The 22,034-nt window shown below is 40.6% G+C and overlaps 1 protein-coding gene and 1 long non-coding RNA gene across 11 annotated transcripts in view; one reads left to right on the top strand and one right to left on the bottom strand.

Moving 5' to 3' along the window:
- Positions 1-22,034, bottom strand: part of LOC120400567 — a 118,938-nt gene that overhangs the window by 22,779 nt on the left and 74,125 nt on the right. For all 9 annotated transcript variants that reach the window (XM_039529286.1, XM_039529283.1, XM_039529290.1 and 6 more), the window contains one exon: positions 9,395-9,493. In XM_039529286.1, the coding sequence (XP_039385220.1) occupies positions 9,395-9,493 (99 nt within the window). The remainder of the gene's footprint in view (positions 1-9,394; positions 9,494-22,034) is intronic.
- The window catches only part of LOC120400568, a 37,925-nt gene continuing 27,484 nt past the window's right edge, over positions 11,594-22,034 (top strand). For both annotated transcript variants that reach the window (XR_005595897.1, XR_005595898.1), the window contains exons 1-2: positions 11,594-11,656; positions 12,597-12,662. This is a non-coding gene — a long non-coding RNA (uncharacterized LOC120400568). The remainder of the gene's footprint in view (positions 11,657-12,596; positions 12,663-22,034) is intronic.

The raw sequence follows: 22,034 nt of genomic DNA, 5'->3' as shown, positions 1-22,034 counted from the left end.
GTTGTTCTACTCTAAGGGTCTATTTTCAAGTACTGTAACTTCCCAACTAAATTACTCTGGCCTTGATTCAACTCCCATTGAAGTCATTCTGCTTTCTTTCCATTCACTTCAATGGGAACTGAATTGGACCCTCTTTTGGTGGACCTTTCTCATGCTTGTTCTCACTCCAGCAGTGATTTGGATTAAGAACTCATTCCAGGATTTCTGAAATATTAGAGCATGACATTTTATGTATTTTTTTTTTAAATCACTAGTTAGGGCATTAGGTGCTTTCTTGGGCAGCTCTCACCTCAAATCATTTTCTCTTTTTTAGAAACGTCAAACCTCCAGTTTGGAATACACCATGGAGATGAGTGTCTTTGCCAGGTTTATCAAAACAAAGTCATCTGAAAATGTATCGTGCATGTCCCTTATCTTTTTAAGATGTGCCATGATGTGGCACCCTTGTTGCATATACAAGATGAATAAGCAGATATTTTGAGTTTCCCACCCTGAAAATCAATGGATGGTTATTTTAACAAGTATGCATTCAAATAAGCACATGTATCATTTCAAATCAATGTTTGATAGAGTTCAATACAGTTAAAATAAACACACTCAATATGTTTGAGAGTCCCCTCAATCTGAGAGCTCACATTTGAAACAAAAACACTCCTACACATAAAGGATCAGATTTTAAGACAGACCATTGACATCAATGTCGTTATTCCAATTTACACTGCCGTAATCAAAATTAGATTCTAGCCTCTAAATATACAACCAAACAGAGGTTTTTAAAATTTTTCTTTATCCTTCTGTTAATCATAATTAAATGCAAAATAAAAACAAGACAAAACAAAACCACACACACTCCAAAGGTTCAGATTTGAATAAATTCAAAATTGTAGTTGCCACAGCAACTGTAATTTTTCCATGGTATCACCAAAGTATGCTCTCAGTTAAGCTAGTGCTAATCTAGAATAGCCACTGGAGCTACCTGGGAAATTCACTCATGTGACTCAGATTAGAATTTGCTGTAAATTAACACCATATAAAGTAATCCAGAATTCTGCATATGCACAAGGGGGCTGAGTTATTGTTGCTGTGGGAACCGTAACTATGAATTTCCTGGCTTGCATGTGATTCGAATTTCAGCTTTAACGCTGCATTAATGTAGCTTTTCACACTTGACAGGCACACACCATTTTTAGCTCCGAGATTCCCAAATGGAATACATTCTTTCCTTTAATACTCAAAGTTAAAAAATTTTAAAAAGGTTTTAAAAAGAAAATTATATTTTATACACACACAAACACACACACACACACACGACTTCACATTTTAACTACAGTACATTGACTAGTTCCAAGCAATTCCCCACCCACCCATCTTTTTTTTGTTGTTGTTTTGGTTTTTTACATTCAAGCTGGTGGCCAATATCTCAATGTACCTGAGACAGCTAATTTAAAAAGGAAATGGTCAAAGTCATGCTTTTTTTGTAAACTTCAAAGGTGATCCCTCTCCTTCCTCCTCTTTACATTTTACTGTCTGGCTTTCTGCCCATCCTGCAGCTGTTAGCTAAGCCTGTGTTTCATGGCGTCAAACCTGCCTCCTCACGGTCCATAAAGTTACAGCAGGGATCGTGATATGCAGGTGTGGAAAAGGGAGAAGTGCAGGATGAGCCTGTTAATGATTTTTCTGGCACCCCATGCTGAGTTGCTGAAGGAAGAGAGCAGCTTGCAGAAGAGTAACTCTTTGTTTGCGAAGGTGTTCTGGGCCATATTACTTCTCCCCACAGCAAAGGTGTTGGGTTTTTTGCTTTAGGGGCTGTTTACAGAAATGATTCACCTTTTATACAGCTTTTAAAAAATGCTTTGAGGCTTTAATTAGACACAGGAATTCCATCACACCACTACGAAGACTTTTACTTTCCATTTAACCTCCCATTAGATGATTCAATGATCTTATTCAACGATAAGTCCACACAATTGAGGCTGATTGTTTAAGACACCATCAACATCAACTGATGCAAGCTTATGTCACAAGCCTTAGTTGGAGTCCTAACACACATTTATAATTTGTTAATGTAGACAGAGAATCCCACCTTTAAAAATGTTCATTTGCTGCTTTAAGATACAGCTAATAACTAAGATTCTGATTCAGGAATTCACCTAACTTTAAGCATATGCTTAAGTGCTTTCCTGAATAGCGTCTACTAGATCTGCAAATTTACTGCAGAATAATTTAAATACATTTAAGTCAAGGTTTTCAGAAATGGGTGCCTAAAATTAGTCTGCTAAAGGCAAAAATTTCAGAAGGGCCTCAGGGTACGTCTACACACCTATCAGAGGTGTGATTGCAGCACACGTAAACATGCCTGAGCTAGCACAGCTAAAAATAGAAGCATAGAGGTGACAGCATGGACTTCAACACAGGCTCACAACACATGTATGTACCCAGAGTCCCCGGCATGCTGGTCACTAGCCTGTGTTGAAGCCCATGCTGCTACATTAGGTATGTCTACCTGTGCTGCAGTGACCCCTCAGACTGCAAAGTAGACATAACCAAGTGGCTTAGGAGCCTAGGTGCCATTGAAAGCCAATGGGATGTAAGCTCAAGTCACTTGAGTGTTTTTGAAAATTCTACCCCAAAGGCTATATTTAGGTGCCTAAATAAATGGGAGCTTCGGACACACAGCACTTTTGAAACCTTTCAATCCAATTGTTTAGGTGCCTTAATAGCTCATATTAATAAATACAAAATAATTTAGTAAATAACTGTAGGCAAAGTTTGAGGGCTCATTGGAAGTTTAATAGGGGCTACTGGGATAAGTAGACACAGAGAGCACTTCTCTCCTACTCAGCTGTCTGTATGTTGTCCGCTTAGATTGTAAGGTTATCCAGGCAGGGATCTGTCTACTTATAAGTCTAAAAAGTAACTTTTTTTTATTTATATAGCTCCCCAAATTGTATGAAGTGAGAACAGCCTGCTTGGCACCACACACAAGGCACTGATAAAGACACAGGTCCTGATTCTGGTCTCACTTAGGAATATGTATGATAGATGTGCTTTATAAATCAAAAAATAAATACATGATTTTTAAGTTCCAAAATGTAGCACACATACAACTGGTAATATAGATATCTTTCCAACACTGGGGTTCCCCAAACAACCACATCAGATATCCCATACAATTCTTCTGAAAATTAACTGAATCAAAACTGACCTGCTCTCTCCAAGAAAAAATTGATTAAAAGAATGAGGGAGGTCTGCCTTGTTAGGCTGCAACTCAGAAAAGCACCTACATGAATGATGAAGTCGATCCTTATTCAGGACAGCACTTAAGCACAGGGATTTGAAGCAATCAAATTTTTGAATTGCTCTGCTCCGGCTCCGCTCCAGCTCCGGGCAAAAACCTACTGGTCCACGCTCCAGCTCTGGGCTCCACTCCAAAGCCCTGCTTAAGCATGTGCTTAAATTTAGTCATTGAGGTCAACAGGATTTAAGCACACTTCAAAGTAAATGGGAGGGTCAAGTGAAGTCCTGAATAGGGATGCTTTCCTCAATCACGGCCTAAATGAGGTGATGGGACATTTTAAAATACACACATTATTGTTTGTTTGTATTCCATCTCACCTAGGGGCCCTACTCATGAATCAGGACCCCATTGTGCTAGAAGTTGTACAAACACAGTACAAAAAGACAGCCCCTAGCCCACAGAGCTGCATATTTTTGCCATCACCATGTCGTCTTTAGTCAGAGATAGGAACACTGTCAAGCCACCAGTAAAGATATGTTTTATTGTTATGAAGGCAGAATGGGTGATAGATCTGAACATATATTAAAATATAACTCTGTGGGACAAGTTACGATCCCACTACAATCAACAGAAGCTTTCCATTGACTTCAGTGGGACTAGGATTTGGCCTTACATTTGAGCAACAGCAAAGGGACATTTTCTTCTCTATCAAAGGATTTCAGCTTATCCATTTAAATTAGAAATAAAATAAAACCAATGAGTGCTCGCACACAGACTCTACAATTAAAAAAAAAAGACCACAGCTAAAGATCCTGGTATTCAAGATTCTGCTGACCTTCAAGTCACATTGCAAGGCTTATTTGTTCTCTGAGGGGATTGGGAAGTTAAACAAACAAAACAAAAAACATTTGCCCAAGCAGCTGTTTTGTACATGACCCAAAGCACTTGATAGTTGTTTTTTTTTAATGGAAAGAAATAAATATAAATAAATAAGAAGACTCATTGAAGATCTGGGAGAACGGCTCTTGGACTCAGCAGTGATGTGTGGCTTGATCTTTTTCAATTCTTCCAAATCTGCTGCTAGAACCTAGCTCACTTTTTATTTTCTCTTCGTAGGATGATAGGTACACCCCTAAAAATAAAACTGGCTTAAAAGCTACTACTACCTGTAACCAACATCATGCCAAAACAGCCACCCTAATTAAACATGACTACTACACTGCCAAGCCAAATGCTTTGATTAATTTATCAGTCATATTTAAAGTCAGGGGTAACAATCAGCCAAAGCACAGTTGTGTCTCCTACCATTAACAAGTAGGGCCCTGATCCTGCAAAGACCACTGGGATTGCTCACAGTGAGTAAAGTTAAGTGCATGCATAAATCTTTTGTGCCTGGCTGAGTGTCAGGAAGCACAGTGCCTACACTGCCTTGCTAATGGCAATGCTGTGTTATGCTATTATTTGTTTTACAATATTTCTAGAGGCTAAAGTTAGGATTGGCCCCATTGTGTAAGGTGCTGCACAAATGCATAATAAAAGAGTCCCTAAGCTTAAAATCACCAGTGCCCTGTCTATGCCAGCATTCCCACCACTGCTTGTACTACTGGAGCAGCACTGGTAATAATGAAATGGTAGGAGATTTCTTTAAAAAGGCTAGTGTAAACACTTGAGGGTCAACCCTTGAGGATCCATCATGTTTTCTGAAATGGTACTGAACACTGTTTGGTCCTGTCTACACTCGCATTAAAATAATTTACAGCACCAGTTCAGCGGCACCTATTGCTGACAGCAAGCATTAACACCAGTTATATTTCCTAGCTGGCATGAGGCTTATAATAACCAAGCATTTCAAACTGGCCAGATTTAATGTCTGACAATAGAAATATAAAGGAGTAAAAGAAAACTAAGCTATTCATCTTTGTTCACATAAGGACATAGCCCTCTGTTCTGCCGGTTATGTGTGGACCATCATTCAGTCCCCCTGCCTTGTTCTATAGTAAATCTTGTTCTTCCCAAGACTCCACAGAGATGGGCTTGTGTCTAAACTAACAAGCAAAAACTGCCTAGGTCAGGAATGGAATTTATTTTGGGCGTTGCAGTATGGGGTGGAAGAAAAGAGAGGAGAGAGATCACAGTGAAGAAAATGTTGGCTTTATACACTCTTGCTGAGAAATATCCCAAACTGGTTTCTCAGCTATCAGAAGAGTAAAATGTGTTCACATGAGTAATTGCCTTTGCCAGTCCCCTTGACCACCAGACTCAGCTTTATTTACCCATCCTGCAGCAGTCTGTAATGATCCCCCTTTTCTGTTTGAGTGGCTACATTTTAACAGCAAAGTGTGAGAAACAAAATCTACTTTTAAACCCAGCAAGTGGCTGTAAACTTTGTTCCATACACACCAGCCACCTGGTTATAACAACTAGCATCTTCTGGACATTTCAAAAATGTTTTCCCAAACACTTGTTTTATATGCCTCATGGAAAAGTGCTATAGAGTAAGCTCTTTGGGGCAGGGACTTTGTTCTTCTGAGTTTGGATAGCAACTACTGAAGCCTGGATGCTACCAAGGGGAGAGGAAGGATAGTCCAGTGGTTAGGACATTAGCATAGGCCACAGGAGAGCTGAGTTCAGTTCCCTGCTCCGCCACAGACTTCCTGCATGACCTTGGTCTTTAGTTGCTTAGTCTTTCTGTGCTTCACTGTCTCATCTGCAAAACTGGGGCAATAGAACTTCCCTATCCAATGGGTGGGGACAGATACGTTAAAGATTTTGAGGTGCTTACGCAGTATGTAAATGGAGGGGGGGGCACACAAATGTCATAATAGAGGCAAACAGAAAATGAAAACGGTTCTACAGAATTCTTAAACAAGCCTGTAGAATTCTATAGTGGGATATAATTCTATAGGCTGATTTTATGGAAAGGATCTCAAGTCTCAAATTCTGTGGTTTTTCAGAGTACTTTCTAAAGAATCTTATTGGTTTCATCGCTATTAAACTCTGTAGGACTTTTTCGTAGGGAGTAGATTCAGATTAAATAAAAGTATCTTTGTAATTGAATATCAGAGCTGATTTCTGTCAATTCCTTGGCATTTTTCCAACACTTAAGGCATTTATTCTCATTCGATTATAAAACAGGTTAGCTAACAAAAGTTCCAACCCTGCGCCCACATAGCACAAACAGACACAAAGGGTGCAATTGGTTTGCCACATCAGGGTCTCTAGAGCCCCAAACTCCTAAGGTCTCAATGAGTTTAAACTCATTTTAGCATGGGAGAGTCTCAGGGGTTTACCATCCATCACCACAGTATCTGAATGCCTTCCATATAAAATCAATAGCAATATTAAATATATAAATTTAAACATCTCATGATTTTTTAATGCTTGGGCTTGGCAATACTGTGGAACACAGCATGACAGATGGAAGAATGTCTGCAAAATAGTAGGAAAAATAATCTTATCTGCTTCCTCATAAGATTTCTTGTCTCCAAACACCATCCAACTACAAAGAAAAACACTTTAGACGCTTCTGTTCCAAGGAATCTGATGGTAGGCTCTGCATGTTGAATTGCAAGAGACAAACTGAATAAAAGTGAAACTTCACAACACTTAAACAAAAACACAACACCACTAACCCCCAAATCCTGTCCTTAAAATTGAACTCATTCCACAGACTAGAGGGGGGAAATCAGTTGTGGAGAAAAATCTGGTTTTCACACCAAGAGCCTTCAGAATGAAAGTCTCAGCAGCCATTCTGACTGAGCAAAGATTAAGTGTCCATCAGTCAACACAGCCGCACAACATTTTTTCTTCAAACACTTGTTTTTAAGGGGAAAAAAAGAGAGTCAGTTGAAAATTCTCAAAAACAGAAAACTTTCAAAATGATTTTCTCAAAATTTTCTGTTTTCAAAATTTTCAAACAGAAAAGTTTGTTTTCCTTTTTCTCTCTCTTTCATTGCCAGCTTTGACTGATCAGAGTAGTTACCCAGTAAGACTTTTTTTTTTTAAATCAACACTTCTTGTTTTGGAAATATTTTTATTTTGAAATTTTAAAAATTGTTTTTTGAACATTCCAATTTCAAATATGAAAAAAAATCTATTAAATTATATGGAAAAATTTAAAAAAAAAGAACAGTCCATTTTGAAAACCAATGGAATGAAAACACTTTAGAAGTGTTCATGATTTCCCTTTCTTCCTCCATTTTTAAGTCAGCTCTGGCCAGGGGAATGGGATAAGAACAATAAGGAAGCTCTAGATATAAAACCGGTAATATGACAGCAGCTGTAAAAATCAATGGACACCAAACTGGAATCCTAGTTGCATTGACTGGCAGAATTAAAAAACTGTGTGGAAGGAATTAAAGGGAAAATACAGGAGGTGGAAATTAAATTGCAAGTCCACAAAACAGTGCTCAAAGGGTACGTCTGCACGTCAAAAAACCCAACCCGTACCCTGCAGCAGTGAGGCTCCGAGCCCGTGTCAACTGAATCAGGCTCATGAGTCTCACTCTATGGGACTAAAAATAGTAGTGTAGATGTTTGCGCTCGGGCTGGAGCATTGGCTCTGAAATCTGGCGAGTGGGGAGGGCCTCAGAGCCCCAGTTTTGGCCCGAGCAGGAACATTTACACAGCCGCTTTTAGCCTGCAGTGTGAGCACGAATCAGTTATGTGCTCTGAGACTCACTTCTGCAGGTTTTTTTGTTTTGCTTTTGCAGTACAGACATACCAAAAAAGCAAGGACTTCTTAGACATACTGAGAAAATTAGATTTTCCTTCACGCTCATGATTCTCCACCCTGTTTTCTCACCATCAGCCTGAATGGTGCTGATCTTCTACGTAAGAATGTAGATAAATATGTGAAAAATAAAAGTGATGAGATAGATTTCTTCTTTGGAGCTTCAGCTCCTGTTCTGCTGTCATCACCAGTGAAATGTGGCTTGATTTTGCCTTTTCATAAAGGCAAAGTCCAAACTGTAATGTTGTTTGCATTTTGTACACATCACATACTATTTTTTAAAAATAGATCTATTGGAAAGCTACTGATTATTATGAGTAGTATTCATTAGTTGTTTATGGTAATACTAGTCATTTTCCAGACATTCAAGAAGGGATTGTCACTGTTCCAAGATCACAATCTAAGGATGGACAGACAGGGTGACAAAGGTCAGGGAATGGGCACAAACAGGGATTTTAATATGAGTCAACATGATTCACTGTAACCACTGCAGCAGTAGTGGAATTTTAAATCTCTCCAAAACTGCAGACAGGGCTCTGTGGATGAAGTTGTATAATGCCACATGGACAAAGGCAAAAAGGCATTTGTGGGAGAAGCTAACAAATGGGTGAGTACACTGGCAGAGTGAGGCAATCCAAAGTCCAACAAGGAAGGATACATAAGGAGGAGAAAAGTTATGTAGAGCTTTCAAGATGGTGACAAAAATCACTTACATCTGATGTGACAGCATATGAGGAACCAGTGGAGGAATATTTCCCAAGATGGTAGTGACATGATCAAATCAACACACAAGGGAGATTTTAGCAGCTGTATTTTGTATGGACTGAAAAAAGAAAATGAATGAAGCCCATCCCTATGCTACAGCTTGCACAAAGCCTACGCATCACTGAGGTTAAGTGATAAATAGGCCTTAGGCTTTCCCTCCAGACAGGATTGGACTTCCCCCTTTGCATTTTATGCACATACAAATAATGTGCTGGTTAAGGCATAAAACTTGACTTAAATGGTTTGGAGACATCGGAATTGAAAAACAAAACAAAAAACCACACCTAAAATGGTAAATTTCTGGTGATGATTCAGTAAGAATAAAAGGCATAAGAAAAACAATTGCCAGTTCTGGGGCAGGAGGGAGAAAAGCTGGAAATATACTGAACTGCAGTGTATGTTCCTTTTCACAGCAAAAGTCACAGCTCCAGAGAAAACAAAGCAACCTGCTGACCTATGAGCACAAAGGGCCAAAATGTATCCCTCGTGTGACTCCACTGAAGCTAATGAACTCCTATCAGGGAGGAATTGGCCTTTATCCCCAACACTCAACACCCGACAATTTATCCCCAACACTCAGCCTTGGCTTGGCGAACTAACTAGCAAGCTGAGAAATTCAACTGAAAGGATGCAACAAGAGTCAGGGTTTTCTCACCTACCTTAGGAAATTGCTCAGTTTCTTCTTCGGCCTTTGTGCGTTTACTTGGATGATGAGCTGGAGGTTGGCAGGACACTGATCCTGGTAGAGAAGCTGAGCTCTGTAAGATAGCAAAAGCAAAGTCAAGTATGTCTTCATAACTGGGCATGAAAAGAAAGTGCCTAGCTGGTTACTTCATTGTGGATTTGTGTATTCATCATTTCTATGCCATTTTGAAATGTGCCTTAAAGGGGAAAAATAAAGAGCCGTACTGATTTAGAGGTCTTTATTTGCTCCTTATTCAGGCAAAACCCTATCTGGCTTGAAAGAGTCAAGAATATTGAATAGGACCGCTTAATAGCCCTACCACAATATTTCATATTTTAACTCACAATTATATTTTGGGAATAGATTCGGATTTCAGATACACCAGCATAAAACATAGAGTAAGGGCATTGATTTCAGTGGACTTTTTCTGGATTAACTCTGGTATAATGGAAAGCACAATCTGTCCTAAGTTCACACACTTGGGTGTATTTCCCCTGCTTGTGAACACACAGTGTCGCTGCCAGGGGCGGCTCTAGGCATTTTGCTGCCCCAAGCACGGCAGGCAGGCTGCCTTCGGTGGCTTGCCTGCGGAGGGTTCGCCGGTCCCGCGGCTTTGGAGGACCTCCCGCAGGCATGCCTGCGGAAGTCCGCCGAAGCCACGGGACCAGCGAAACCTCCCGGGAGGTCCGCCGAAGCCGCGGGACCAGCGGACCCTCTGCAGGCAAGCCGCCGAAGGCTGCCTGCCTGCCGCCCTCGCGGCAACCGGCAGAGCGCCCCCAGTGGCTTGCCGCCCCAAGCACGCGCTTGTCATGCTGGGGCCTGGAGCCGCCTCTGGTCGCTGCAGTAGCATGGGTAGTAGCTGCAGAGGAATGGCTGAACCATGTCAAGTAAATACCCACCTGAAACCAGTGAGTACTTACTTGGCATAACTCATTGGACCTTTGCTGCCACTATCTGTGCTACTGCAGGTATGCTGCTATTTATACTCACACTAGCTTGATAAGAGCTAGTGTGAGTATGTGCACACGAGTAAGGGAATCACACCCCTAGCTCATAGTGTTGATATAGCCTTACTTAAACATACAAAAAACTACCCATTTTGTGTCACTACTTAGGAAATGCAATGGATTCATTATCAGTACTTTCATTTTTGTCACAAAGGTGGAGAAGTAATACATGATAATAATCAATGAAATCTGGTTCAGGAACTAAGAGCCAGAATGAAACACCAACATTCCTTGGACCCACATGTTCAAAGCAGGGTCTGGTCAACTCGGTCTTTCATACTTCCAAAGTGGATACATTAAGTACCATGCAATTAATGTGCAGAGAACTTAAAAACTAAAATCCTATTTATTCTGGGTGAACATTAAAGATATAAAAAATGTCATGGTAAAAGCAGGTGTTTTGCTCCAGTGTCATTAGCTATCATTTCCTTCATCTGTTCCGCCCATGGTTGTGCAGTTGGTTGCCACCTTCAACTCCCAAAAATAAATGAATTTTTTCAGTGCGGTCTCAGATTTCCAGAACTTATTGTTTTGGCTGAGCTTAGCCAAAACAAGAATGTTCTGGAAATCTCAGACAGCATTGTTATAATTCTGCTACTTTTGTGGTACAAAAGTACATAAAAATGCGTAAGATAGCAAAAGTGAATTCATTCTTTGAGGAGATTACAAGCTTAATTGATAAAAGTAACTGAGAAGATGTACTTAGACTTCTGTAAGGCATTTCATTTAGTACCGCACACCATTCAGATTAAAAAAAGCACTATACAGTATCCATACAGCACATGTTAAATGGATCAAGAACAGTCTAACTGACAGATCTCAAACAGTAGTCATCAGTGGGGAAGCATCATCAAATAGAGGTGTTTCTTGGGGGATTCTACAAGGACTGGTTCTAGATCTGATGCTATTCAGCATTTTCATTGGTGATTGAGAAGTAAATATAAAAATTACTGCTGCTAACATTGCAGATAACACAAAGATTGGCAAAATGGTAAGTAATTATGAGGATGGGGAGGTCATACACAGCAAATACAGCCAAATGCAAAGTTATACATCTTGGAGCAAGGAATGCAGCCCATACCTATAGAATGGGGGACTGTATCCTGGAATGCAGTGGCTCTGAAAAGAATGTAGGGGTCACAGTGAACAAACAATCAGCATGAGCTCCCAGGGCAACACTGTGTCAACAAGGGGCCAGTGCAATGGTTGGATGTACAAACAGGGGTGCGGTGAGTACGGAGGTTATTTTACCTCTGAATATGGCATTGCAGAGACAGATCCTGGAATGCTGTGTGCAGTTCTGGTGTCCACATTTCAAAAAGGATGTTGAAAAATTGGAGAGGGTGCAGAAAAGAGCCACAAAAATTATTTCAGGATGGAAGAAAATGAAAAGTATCTTAGTGAGATACTTACAGAGCTCAATCTGTTTAGTTTAGCAAAGGAAGAGCAAGAGGTCACTTGATTACAGTGTATAAGGACCCTCACAGGGAGAAAATACTAGGTACTAAAAAGGTTTTTTAATCTAGCGGAGAAAGTCATTACAAAGACCCAATGGCTGGAAGCTGAAGCCAGACAAATTCCAGCTGGAAATAAGGCACATGTTATTGGCAGTGAGGGTGATTAACTATTGGAACAAACTACCAAGGGAAATGGTGGATTCTCCCTTTCTTGATGTCTTTAGCTCAAGACCGGGTGCTTTCTGAAGATTGGATAAAGCCTAACAAAAGATATTGGGTTCAATACAGGGGTAACAAAGTGAAACGTAATGGCCCGTGATATACAGGAGATCAGACTAGATGATCTACTGGTCTCTTCAGGCCTTAAACCATGAAGCTATGACTAAAGAATGAGGTACTAGGGAGAGACCACTTTATGAGCTTTTAAGAGTCTTCTATGACAAGCAGCGTTAGGAATTATATTGGTACTATGGTAATTCTGTAAAGTAAATTCACAGTGCTAGGTTCTCTGTTAGAATTCTTCAAGTCATAAGATTACTGTCCTGACATTTATCTACAAATAAAACAACTACAAACATCCTTACTACAGCAGGCAGTTTAAGCACAAGGCCAGCTGAACAAAGAGAATGCAGTGTATTAGTCTCCCGGACTTAGTACCAGATGTTAGCCATCTATTTTACTCTGCAAACAATAAACTGTTTTCTGTCCTCAGAAGTCCACCACCTCCTGCAAACAGAGCTGAAACGAGAGTGGGGATGTATTTATATTGACTCCAAAAGTATGTACACCCAGTAGTTCTGTGTCAAATTAAATGTTTTATATTCATGGTCAACTGTGAGATTTATATTCTATTAAATGTGTACATTTAGCTTGCCTATATAAAGTTCAAGGACAGGACAATCTCAGAGTAATGAGCATTTCTATAGCCATAGTTTACTATATATAATGGTTTTGTTTTAACTTCATTCAGGAAGAAAACATTCCTGCCAATATGTAAAATGTGGATGATTTGAGTCAAGAGCATCTATGCCATTTTAATAGGTACAATACTGGCTAGTGGGGATTATGATGCCACAAATACCTTGCCTAGGAAGCCTGGGAGCTAAGTATCTCATTTTGTTTTACATACAAATATATTTCCATACATTGGTTCACGAGAGAGAGAGAGACTCTTCATGGATGACAGGAAACCTGACAGATCACTCAACTAGCAGAAGAGGAAAGTCAAAACAGGCTCATTTGTTCTCTGAAATCACTATTAAAGGGCCATACTTTTTAGAGTAATACAGGAAAACAATTAGCAGGTTATGTTTCACTGAGAAAGAAGCTGCGCTAAAACCAAACTACTTTAAGGGCCACATCAAAGTAACTATTGCATTTTCAGGGCTCAATCCTACAACCAACAAGTCAGACCAGTGGCTGGCCAGTTCTTTGTTGCTCTTCACCGTGTACAGTAATTCACAACAGTGCAAAGCAAGTATGCTTCACACTGGTGTAAATAACTGCACAAGATGCAGGGCATCATAGACTCTATGCCACAGATCTTCCATCTATTAAAATCATCATCAGACAAGAAGTGAATGCTGCTTGCTTGTGGAAGTGGGTAGTGAGGCTCCTTCACCTTGCAGAGAAGACACCTACGGAAGTGTGAAAACTTTAAAAAGGAAGAAAGCTGAAGACATTTATAAACTAAAAGAAAGTTGAATTTATAAGAGAAGTATTAAAAGAAAAGAGGTGGCCAATAATAAACAGGAGAACGGACTGAACAATGCAACAATCATACTGTTTAGTCTTCTGGAAAAGAGCAGCCTGGATGAGGTTGGATTTTTATGTTACCTGCTGCACAGTCCTGTGAGTAAACGCAGCTCCTTGCTTTTTGCCTAGGGTCTCTTTCAGGAGAGATTTTTGCACTCAGCAGCCAAAGTGTGTCAGCACCGGAGTGAGCGGTGTTATCGGGTGTTAGCTGCAGCACGCTGATACGTCCTTGAGAACTAGCACATCATTAGTGATACCGTCACAACTGAATGTGTGGGTCTTAGGTCATATGCCAGACAAAGCCAAGGATACTTTTTAGAAAAAGCAATTTCTTATTATAGTCCTTTATATGCCCCTATTGCATTTAATTTCAGCTCTGTTGTTGAGATAATCAATGAATGTCTGATAGAGATACTCTGTTACAATGCTGTTTGGCAAAGGAGTACAGTAGAAGTCCCTGTTCATTTGAACAAATGTTGATCAAATGATATGGGTCAATACACTGAAAGTAAATTGGAAAGGGGAATCCATTTCGCAGTGTATCTATAATGTCCTCAGTTACAAGGCCTGAATCTCTGTTAGGGCTTGTCTGCACTGAGTCACAGTGCAGGCTGTGGGGATGTGAATATAGTCCTGTTTCAAAGAGGATTACGTTAATGTGAACTAGATACCTTTTAGTTCATGCCAGCAGTGTCCACACACAGCACTCAGAGCCCAACTGTTTGGTGCTCTCTGCATTAACATCCTGTAGTCCTCACCATGGGACAGTGTAGACATAGCCTTCTGATTTAGTACCAGCTTACACCCACTTTGCATTCACTTTGCACCAATGCAAATGACAACACAAGGTTCAGGGAGACAAAGAAACAGCCCCAACACACATACAAAAGGGGTTTCCTTGCAGAACAAAAATACATGTAAATTATATGTGACTGCAGTATAAGTAGCACTTATTTTAAATATTAGACTTATGTGAAATTATATATTGACTCATATGCACTAATATTAAAGGGACCTCTTTTGTATGTTTTACTCCACCCACATATGTGACATTTATAAAAATAAATCATATGGCCTATGTTTATAAACATATATCTTTTCCATATAGTTTGTATTATAGGTAACACATTTTTATAATGGTTCTTACAGTCCCAAAATTAACTTCTCAGATCCACTCACAGAGTTTCCTGCAGAGCTGAGAAATGCTCTTTGACATGCATGAGGCAGAATGTTATCACCAGGCAGCCAGTTTCAGATGGAACAGTGAGAGTTCACACTAATAAAAGACTTGTCAGCACAAATCATTGCAATTCTTCTAGATCCCTTCCCAGTTTCTGCTGGTTGAGTACCTGTCCCAGGGTACGTCTTTACTACCCGCTGGATCGATGGGTAGCGATCAATCCAGCGGGGACTGATTTATCGCATCTAGTCTAGACATGATAAATCAACCCCCAAGCGCTCTCCCATCGACTCCTGTACTCCACCACCATGAGAGGCGCAGGCGGAGTCGACAGGAGAGCAGCAGCCCACGGTAAGTCGATCTGAGTACGACAACTTCAGCTACATTATTCACATAGCTGAAGTTGCATAACTTAGATTGATCCCCCCCAGCGTAAACCAGGGCCCAGTTACACAGCCTTGAACATGCTGCAAACTGCTACTAAACTAAGTTAGAAACTCACTGACAACTGTATTAACTGCCTTCATCAGCTACTGCTTGTGCATAAATAATCCCATTTTCACAAGTACGAATGAATATTCTGACCTTCCTTTTCAATACTAGTCTGTCTGAAGTACCACAATAAGTCCCCCCACCCGCTCCCGAATTACCTATCTATACTCCTAGGCTACGTCTATACTACAAAATTATGTCAACCTACTTACGTCAGCATACAGCCATTAAATCACTTGTTTGTGTGTGTATGCTTGGCTCCTTGTGTTGGCAGTGTGCATCCTCACTAGAACGCTTGTATGAATTGTATTGTCACTGTGGAGCATTAACAGTCAACGTAAGCAACACAGTGTCTACACTGACACTGCGTCAACCTAATTACATCGGCTGTGACTCTTATCGCACTATGTCTACACTACGGACCTTACAGTGGCACAGTGTTATCGCTACAGCTGTGCCGCTGTAAGGTCTCCCATGTAGCCGCTCTTTGCTGGTAGGAGAGAGCTCTCCTGCCAGCATAATTAAACCACCCCAATAAGTGGGATTATCTATGTCAGCAGGAGGCCTCTCCTGCTGACATAGAGCTGTCCACACCAGCACTTTTGCCGGAGAAACTTACGTTGATCAGGAGGGTGTTGTTTTCACACCCCTGACTCACAAAAGTTTTACCGACAAAAGTGACAGTGTAGACAAAGCCTAAATCGGCGTAGAGAGGCACTTACATCAGCAAGAGCCAAATTTAAGGGAAGACAATTCCACAGCTAGGTCGACGCAAGGCAGCTTACGTTGATCTAACTGTGTTGTGTAGACCAGGCTTTAGAAATATGCTAACAGGGCTCACACCTTCCCCAAGCTTGCATTTAAAATATCAGGCATCTCTGCATGGAATCCATGAGATGGGCAACATCACCCCTATGGTCTTGTCTACACATGGAGTTATCCCTGATTATCTATTTCTAGTTAACTTCATGTGTGAACATTCTTATTTCAGAATAAGACCGTCCACACATGGAATTAACCAGCAATAGTGACTTGGGGATAACTCCAGGTGTAAGTGCATTAGCATTAGGGTGACCAGATGAGAGGGAGAAAATATCGGGACACATGGGGTGGGGAGTCCGCCGGCGGAGGGAAGGCGAGTGCTGCCTGCGAAGCGAAATATCAGGACAAATTGCGTCCCAACCAAAGATCGGTCAGGATGCAGGACAAACACCTAAATATCGGGATGGTCCCGATTTTATCGGGATGTCTGGCCAACCTAATTAGCATGCACCAATAGGGTGTAAATTCTAGCCTGCACCAATATGTTGTGTTAACTAACCTGTGTGGACATTAGCTGGTGCACACTAAAGTTTCCCCAGTGTGCGTTAATGTAGTATTGTTTGAAGTGGGACTATGTTAATGCACACTAAGGAACTTTTAGAGCATGCTGGTTTGGTCCACCTGGGCCAGTTAGTGCACAGTCTACTGGTGCAGGCTAGAAGTTACATTCCACTGGTGCACACTAATGCATCGTGTAGCTATGCCCCAAGATACTCTCTCACACACTGTATCGGACTCTCCCCTGGAGAAACACTTTATGCTGAAGCGAAGTCATGGGACTGCCTATTCAACGAGGTTCTTACAAAAACCTGATCACAAAAGTATCCAATATACAGTCGTTTTTTTAAAGGTTCTTTCAAAACTGGCACATCTGTCCTCCTACTGCTGGTGCTGCTCCACCCACCACACATTCACATTTGCTTTCAAATTTCGGTATACAATATTTCATTTGTCTGCTAATAGTATCATTTTGGAAAGGTCAAAATAAGCTTCTCTTAACTTTCAGCCATTTAAAAATAAAATAAAATGGCCTCTCCAAAGAGAGCAGATACATTAGTACACTGGGAGACAGAAGAATGCAATTTTACTAATAATTATGTAATAACAAAGCATATGGACTGACAGTCCTTGCAGTCCAGGTGCTAGTGAGTCTCTCTTTAGTCAAAGCAACACAGCCACATACCCTCTCTCATAAGCCCCATACAAGTGCCAGATCATTGTCCCCTATGGGCTCCAAGGGCATTCACTCTGGCACATATCCCTTCTCTGTGCAAACAATGCAGCTGTACCTGTGGCCCTTTATAAACCATGGCTCACCCCCTACACAATTACAGTGTCAATGATGTCCCAACTCCAAAAAAATGACTCCTTCAAATTTTTATTTCACTGTTTCCGGATACGTCCAAACATATGTGAAATACGTAACATAGTATCAACCCCTTCACTTCCTGGGAGCGATATATGAGGTCTGGCAGATGTATTGTTGTTGATCAGACTTTTTAGTAGTGTGCTCTTGTACAACTAGCTATATTTGCTATGTTACTGGCATATCTGATCACATTAACTCTTAGTGTAACGCCAATGAAGTCAATGGAGTTAAACCAGGGATGAATTACGTCTAATGGCCTGTGTATTTGGGGAGATTATGGACACGGGGACACTAAACGAACCACTGTCTGTACTAGTTTCAACTTGCTAGCTCAGCTTTGTGCTCTGACCCGCTCCTTTTCGGAAAGGTCTATAATACAAATGCATGATTATTAGTGGGCTCTCTCACAGAGTTCCATAAAAATTATTTCAGGAAAAGAATGTGTGTCTTTTCTCCTGTTCCAAAGTGCCCCATCCCTGCAGTGCTGCACATCAATTGGCTGCTGCAACCATCTCTATAGCGAGGGGCATTTCAGTGGTGCTCTCAGGTGAGTCCCAGAGCACGTCACTTCAGGTTGAAAGGCACTATATTTATGCACACACATGTAAGACAATACAATTTGGGGAAGGGAACTCCATCCAGCCTAACACATTAGGAAGAGAGAGCTTTATTTTTTTCCATTACAGTGATTACAGAACACCCATGTTTGTATCGACCCGTGTAGCATACAAGCACACTAGTATCTGCCAGCCTCATAAAACTGAAATTAGTTGTCTCTCCAACTGCCATCCCATCCTTCTAATTCCCTCCACCCCTAATATCCTTGAATGAGTTGTTTACAATCACTGCCTTAACTTCCTGTCCTCACACCTTGCTCCACTCCAACTTGGCTTCCTTCCTCTCACCTCACCAGTTCTCACCAGCATCTTGCTTCTCTTCCTGCCAACAGCTCATCAGGATCTCTTTTGCTTTGTCCTTCTTCTTGACCATTCTGCAATCTGAAACACAGCTGTCACTTTTTCCTCAAGGACATCCATCCTACCGTGACTTTCCTAGTCCTGTCCTTCTTTGGCTCTCCTCCTATTTCTCTGACTCTTTCAGTGTTTCCTCTGGTGGTTTCTCCTCCTCCTTCTCTCTTTCCTGTCAATGGGGGATCCAGAACTCTATTTTATACTTAGATGACCTCTTCTGATCTCACTGATTCAATTGCTATCTTTAGATCAATGACTCACAAATCTACATCTCCATACCTGACCTATCTTTCTTAGTTTTGTCCTGTACATCTGACTATGTCTCCAACATGTTTTCTTGGATGGCTTGCAATCAGCTTAAATTTAACATGGCCAAAAATGAGCTCCATATCTTATTTTTCCTTCTCAGCTACTTTCTCCATTGCTGGTAACATCAACATCCTTCCCTCTACTCAAACTTTCTTCTTTAGAGTCATCTTTGACTTTTCCATATTCTTCTGTTCAAGCATCTGGGTTGTTCCAGTCTTGCTGGATCTTTCTCCACAACTTAACAGAAATCCCAGCCTTCCCATCTGTCCAGGTAGGTAAAATCTTTGTCTATGCATTATTGGCCATCTGCTTGACAGCTGTAATCACCTCCTCCCCGACCACTCCAATACCCATATTGCTCTGATCTGTTCAAAGTGGATCTGCAATGATCTGGACCTAAATTATGTGATAAAGTTCTTGGATTCTCTGACACCCTACCAGAGCAGACTGGAATTATCCCAGTAGCTTCATTTACATGGGTTTCAGTGAAACAAATATGAAAATCAGTAATATAAACACAGTGGCTTCTGTACTATTTATCTTTACATTAAATTAAATTTATTTTATGTTGTCCCTACATTTTCAGCTTTTAATAAGACACAGATTTTTGTCTTGACAACACAATTGTATCATGGAAATTATCTGGGTCATGCTGGAAGTTTTGTATGATCAGTAGGAGCTATTTGCTATTCACCAAATAACCTAATACGAGTGGGGCAGTGTGCACGACTGTTTAGTGTTGTGTGACAAACACATTAGCCAGATACTTCTACTAAATGGTCCCTAGTGAAAAAATTAACAATTTTGACATTTAAGCTGTCATCTTTATGTTTCAGAGTTAACAGTCTTAGGAAATAAATAGGATGGTTCACACCTATGAGAGCTATTATTTCAAGATGTCTGCAGATTAAAAAAAAACAAAACACTTCTTCAGTTTCTGTGCTGGATTTCAGCATTTTCTTCACAACCATTAGAGCACCAAATGATTCTGTTAAGGGGAAGCACAGCTTCTGGAGCACACTTCTATACAAGAGATATGTTTCTGTAAATTCCACCGGTGTGGAATTGCAAAATATACAGGACCCTGCATATATAGCACCGAGAACATTGTTGACACCTAAATAACCGCCACCACCAATTCCTTTTTTTTTTAAAATCAGTATCTTAGAATTTACTTTCAGCATCTACTGTTAGTGGTGGCATCATCTCTAGAATAGAATTATCTGTTTATCCATGTTTTCATCTTTTTTATTTAATGGACATAATTCTGAAAGCATTTATCAAAATAACAGTTTAATTGCAAAGTCTTTAGATACTGATTTCTGTTCTGGTTTAACATATGTTAATAGTGTATGGCAAAAGTAATTTCTGAATATAAACTACATGGAGCAGTAATAATATATATTTGGGGACTGGCTCTCATTTATTCGAAGGCCTGTTTCTAGCACTCTGGCAGTACAAAGGCCCCTCTGCCATTGTGGTGTGAATGAGAACCAGACAAAGGGGAGACTTATTTTAAAGAATTATTAAATTCATTTGGCTAAAGCTCTTTACTTAATCTACAAATGGAACAACTGAAAAGGCTTCCACACAACATATCCGAACCAAACTAGGATATAAAAAAAGCAGGCTCCATAGCCCCCCCCGTCTCTGAGTGTGTCTGGAGAGAGAGAGAGAGAGTCTGTATATATATCTTGCATTAAACAAAGCAGAATAGCATCTAACTTAAGAAATATTTCCATTTTTAAACATATCCACTCAAAAATATAAGCAAATCTTAGTTAATAGGCATATGGTTTATATTGTGGAGGGGTGGAGGTGGAATACAAGAATAAGGGCAGGTCTACATTACCACTTATGTCGATATAATTTATGTCACTCGGGGTGTGAAGAAGCCACCTCCCCCGAGCAATGCAAATTACACTGAGCACTGTCTACACTGGTGCTATGTCGGCAGAAGACACACTCCTGCCAACAGAGATTCTGTCTCTCATGGAGGTGGAGCAACTATGCCAACAGGAGAGCTCTCTCCCATTGGTATTGAGCCTCTTCACCAGACACGTGACAGCGACACAGCTGCATCAGTGCAGCTGCGCCAATGTAGTGCTTCTAGAGTAGACTAGCTCTAAGAGAAACTATCTTAGGCCCTATCTACACACAAGCTTGCAGACATTTAACTAACTCAGTTGAAAAACAAAAACATACCCTTAGCTAACTGATGCCAGCTGGTGTGAGGACAAGGCCTTAAACTGGGAGCCACTTCCCCTCATGGAAAATCTGAAAACATTCCGGGCCTCATTCTCCACTGCCTTGTATTCTACACAGTTATTTACACTAGTGCAAAATGAGTGTAACGTTACCATTCTGAATGTCTATCGGTTTAAAACTGATTTGCACAGGTGGAAATGATGACACAGGGGACAAAACACTGAAGAATAAGGTTCTGTGTAAAGAAACAATTCGGCCTATATGTCATTTCCCCACCCCCTGCTTTTCTCCTCTCCTCCAAAACCCAGGCCTCTTTGGCATCCCCCCAAAATGAGCAATCCTGCATCACCAATCACTTGAAAAATCTTAGTCCTGATTTTCCCTTAATTATTTTTCCATAAAATTGTAATTCTTCTTAAAAAAAAATGTTGATTGCACTTAACTTTGTCTCTGTTGATGCTCTGTCAGTTTAATTGCCTGAAATTGGTTTTGAATTCATTTTCAAGTGGCACTTTCCCCTTTTCATGTTTAAAAGGTCACTCCTTCATTTCAGTTTTATTTTTCTCTCACATCTCTGTGAACAATCTCTTCTGCTTCAGTCAGGCTCGTAGTAACAAGGAATGAGCCAAGATATATTTGTCTTAGGCCAGGCAAACAGGGACCCATGTGGCCTACCTTTAGACTGGGGCAGGATAAAAGGCGAACACGGCCTCCTCACGGTTTGGTGACATCTCCACTAATCCTCCCTTCGTTTGGAAACAATTACAAAGTCACCTGAAAATGTCTACTGAGGAAGTTTTCTAGAAGAGTTAGGTGGGCCAGCATGCTGCTCTCACTTACACTGGTTGAAACTGAGAGTAGCTCCATTGATTTCCATGGAGTTACTCAACATTTACAATGGTGTAGGTAAGTGCAGAGTGTGGCCCTTTGTGTTCAGAATCCAGAGAGACAATAGTTTGTGCGTAGTGTGTGGCACAGAGCAAAGCAAGTTTTTTTACGTGAGTATATGTTTAAAAGTTATTTTGTTAATGAAGTGCAATGCAC

This window comes from Mauremys reevesii, linkage group 3 (genome assembly GCF_016161935.1).
Source record: "Mauremys reevesii isolate NIE-2019 linkage group 3, ASM1616193v1, whole genome shotgun sequence".
Classification (NCBI taxonomy): Eukaryota; Metazoa; Chordata; order Testudines; family Geoemydidae; genus Mauremys; species Mauremys reevesii.
This window is presented reverse-complemented; position numbering and strand designations above follow the sequence as displayed.